At 39.3% G+C, this 2,797-nt stretch overlaps 1 protein-coding gene across 1 annotated transcript in view; it reads left to right on the top strand.

Annotated features, from left to right (window-relative positions):
* The first annotated feature begins 1,160 nt into the window (after positions 1-1,160).
* Positions 1,161-2,797, top strand: part of CIPC (CLOCK-interacting pacemaker) — a 5,793-nt gene continuing 4,156 nt past the window's right edge. The window contains exons 1-2 of the mRNA XM_009081414.1: positions 1,161-1,337; positions 2,245-2,414. Coding sequence (XP_009079662.1) covers positions 1,271-1,337; positions 2,245-2,414 — 237 coding nt within the window. The 5' untranslated portion in view covers positions 1,161-1,270. The remainder of the gene's footprint in view (positions 1,338-2,244; positions 2,415-2,797) is intronic.

Below are 2,797 nucleotides of genomic sequence, written 5' to 3'. Positions count from 1 at the left end.
GTTTTGGGGTTTTTTTGTTTGGTTTTTTTTGGGTGGAGAAACACATCTAATACATTAGTTTTTGACCTGTGTTTCATTCTTTTATTATTTTGAGGTATTTCTGAAAGTCTCCTGTTAGCTCACTGGATATAAAAGGAGAGATGCAGCTATCCCACTGGACTTGAGGGACATTGTTTTAGTTACAGATAACAACCACACAGTCTGTATCTGCTCTTATCTTGCTTACCCCTGTTGCTGAACTTAATAGATTTGAGGATTTCATTTTTAGCAGATCTAGAAATTGTGTTCCTATTTCCCAAGTTTTGTGTGTGCAGTAAGGAATTTTTTCCTTGTCCATCAGAATTCATAACAGAGTTAGAAATTATGAATGCATTGTGCTCTCCAGGTGAATCTACTGTGTGCTTTCCTCAGAAATTTAAAGTATGAAATGGTCCTGCTTCAGGTAATTAATTGAGTAAGGTTGGCTGACCTGTACTCTGTACTCTGACTTGCTTAGCCACTGAAGAAAAGAGCTGAACAAGACAGGTGCCTTGTGCCCCTTCAACTGCATCTGTCTCTTCAGTACTTATAAAACACCTTCGATTGATTGATGGCATTCTGTAAAGTTTATTTTTAAAGTAAAATATCTGTACCATATTTTTGTTTCAGTTAGTTTCTTCCTTACTGTGCCTTAGTTTTTTAGCATCTTTAGCCTATCCTAAAGGATTCAAAGCTATGCCTACTATGATATTGTTCTCTTGTAGTTGGTGCAGGGCACTGAAAGATTGGCTCATGGAAACTTTCCTGAAACTAGAAAAATCAGCCTAAGGCAGATGGAAAAATTTAGTTCAGAAGATTCTACAAAGCGTTAGTTGATGCAAAGAATTGATGCAGAATAGAATCTCTTCTACTCTGCAATATGTTATTAAACATGCATAGTTTAGAGAGTTTTGCAGGGAATAAACTTCTTCTGTTGGCAAGCCTTTTCTGTTCTAAGTGTGTGGTAAACACAGCAAATGTGAGGCTGGGAGTTGAATAGAACTCTGCAGATTGCTTGACAGGTACAGCAAACCTTTCACAGCCAGATTTCCATAATGACAAACGTTGCCACCTTTGTTAACAGTCTCACACTGATCCTTTAGATTCAAAGAGAGTCCTTCTTTGTTCTTACCTGTTTTTGTAGTTCCTCGATGGAAATGGTGTTAAAAGCTGCCCACAGCACTATGGAAGCATCCGGACAAAATAGTCATCCACTGAGACCCTTGGGGGACTGTTGGGCAAAGTGACAGAAATGAAGAGCCTCAACCATCGTGGCACCATGGCGGCGGCTGAGTCCGACAAGGACTCTGGATATTCAGGTTTAGAAAACCACTGTCTTACCTTTTTGTGTGTTATCTTGCTCGAGCTTTACTTTTAGTGGTGATGTTTAACAAATCTGACTAACCCCTCAACAGTTTGTGTCTTGCTACCTGGGAGGGCCTTTCTCTGCAAAGATAGGTTGCATCTGCAGTCATCCTACCATCAGAGTCTTTTGGAGTGGGAGTTTAGCTAATTGTAAAGTTCATCCTGTGAGTTTGAATAGCACTGGAATTTAAAATGTGCCTAATAAAGAAATTAATGGAAGAATCTCAGATTCAGAGTGTAGAAGTGGAGATGGCAAAACTATTTGTTCTTTGCAGTGATGAACGAACTGTTGGATTATGCTGCCTAATGTCTATTAACAGTCTGACCCAATTACCAGTAGAGCCTGATAAACCAGAGAGTAATTGTTATAACATCAGTAAAATGTAGGCACGGTGTGCCGTTTTCATACTCAGCAAAACTGTACAAAGATGGTCTTTAAAGAAGGAAAAAAAAAAAGCTTTTGTGAGAGGTATCTGCTTTACTGAGGTTTTTAGACAGGAGATTTGGAGCCACAAAGTGCCTGCAGCACAAACTACTGCTGTGTCAATGCTGGAGCCTGTAGTTCTTTCCTGCACCAGTTTTTAGAGCAGTCTTCATGATAGTATGCAGCCCTTTGGAGACTAAATACAAAAGAACAAAAAGTAATAGATTTTTTTGGGAGACAATCTCTACATAAGAACTGACCTGAAATATAAAGCCTTTTATTAAAGGCTATTTGACAGCTCTTAGTTTTATTGATACGACAGAAGTAAACTTTATTGCTGTTTGTGACTTGGTTGAAAGGAAGCAGAATAGAACTGAAAGGCAGCAGTAAGCATGTTGCATGTGAAACAACTAACAGCTGAATTCCATGTCTGGCAGATGGAAGTTCAGAGTGCCCGAGTGCTATGGAGCAGACTGACTCGGAGGACGTGCTGAATGCGCTGTGCTGGAGTGCAGAGGATGGACCTTGGCAATGCCCAATGACCACAAGCAGCTCCTTTCCTGCACTTTCTCCTATGGTTGTAATGAAAAATGTGTTAGTTAAGCAGGTAAGAAAGAAATAATATATTGAAAAATATTGCATGTTCTTAATTTTATTACGTGTTTTCCCTCGCTGAAAGATTACGTGACGTTGCTGCAGTCCAGAAAGTAGACTTTCTAAGCTGCCAGTTCATGTGACAGTCTGCTCTTTAGACCATCACTAAGGTGGGAAAATATGGTTGTAATGAAAAATGTGTTAGTTAAGCAGGTAAGAAAGAAATAATATATTGAAAAATATTGCATGTTCTTAATTTTATTACGTGTTTTCCCTCGCTGAAAGATTACGTGACGTTGCTGCAGTCCAGAAAGTAGACTTTCTAAGCTGCCAGTTCATGTGACAGTCTGCTCTTTAGACCATCACTAAGGTGGGAAAAAATGTGGAGAAGCTCTG

The sequence above is a fragment of the Acanthisitta chloris genome, unplaced genomic scaffold, assembly GCF_000695815.1.
Source record: "Acanthisitta chloris isolate BGI_N310 unplaced genomic scaffold, ASM69581v1 scaffold45298, whole genome shotgun sequence".
NCBI classification, from domain to species: Eukaryota; Metazoa; Chordata; class Aves; order Passeriformes; family Acanthisittidae; genus Acanthisitta; species Acanthisitta chloris.
The sequence above is the reverse complement of the archived record's forward strand: the minus strand, read 5'-3'. Positions and strand labels throughout refer to the sequence as shown.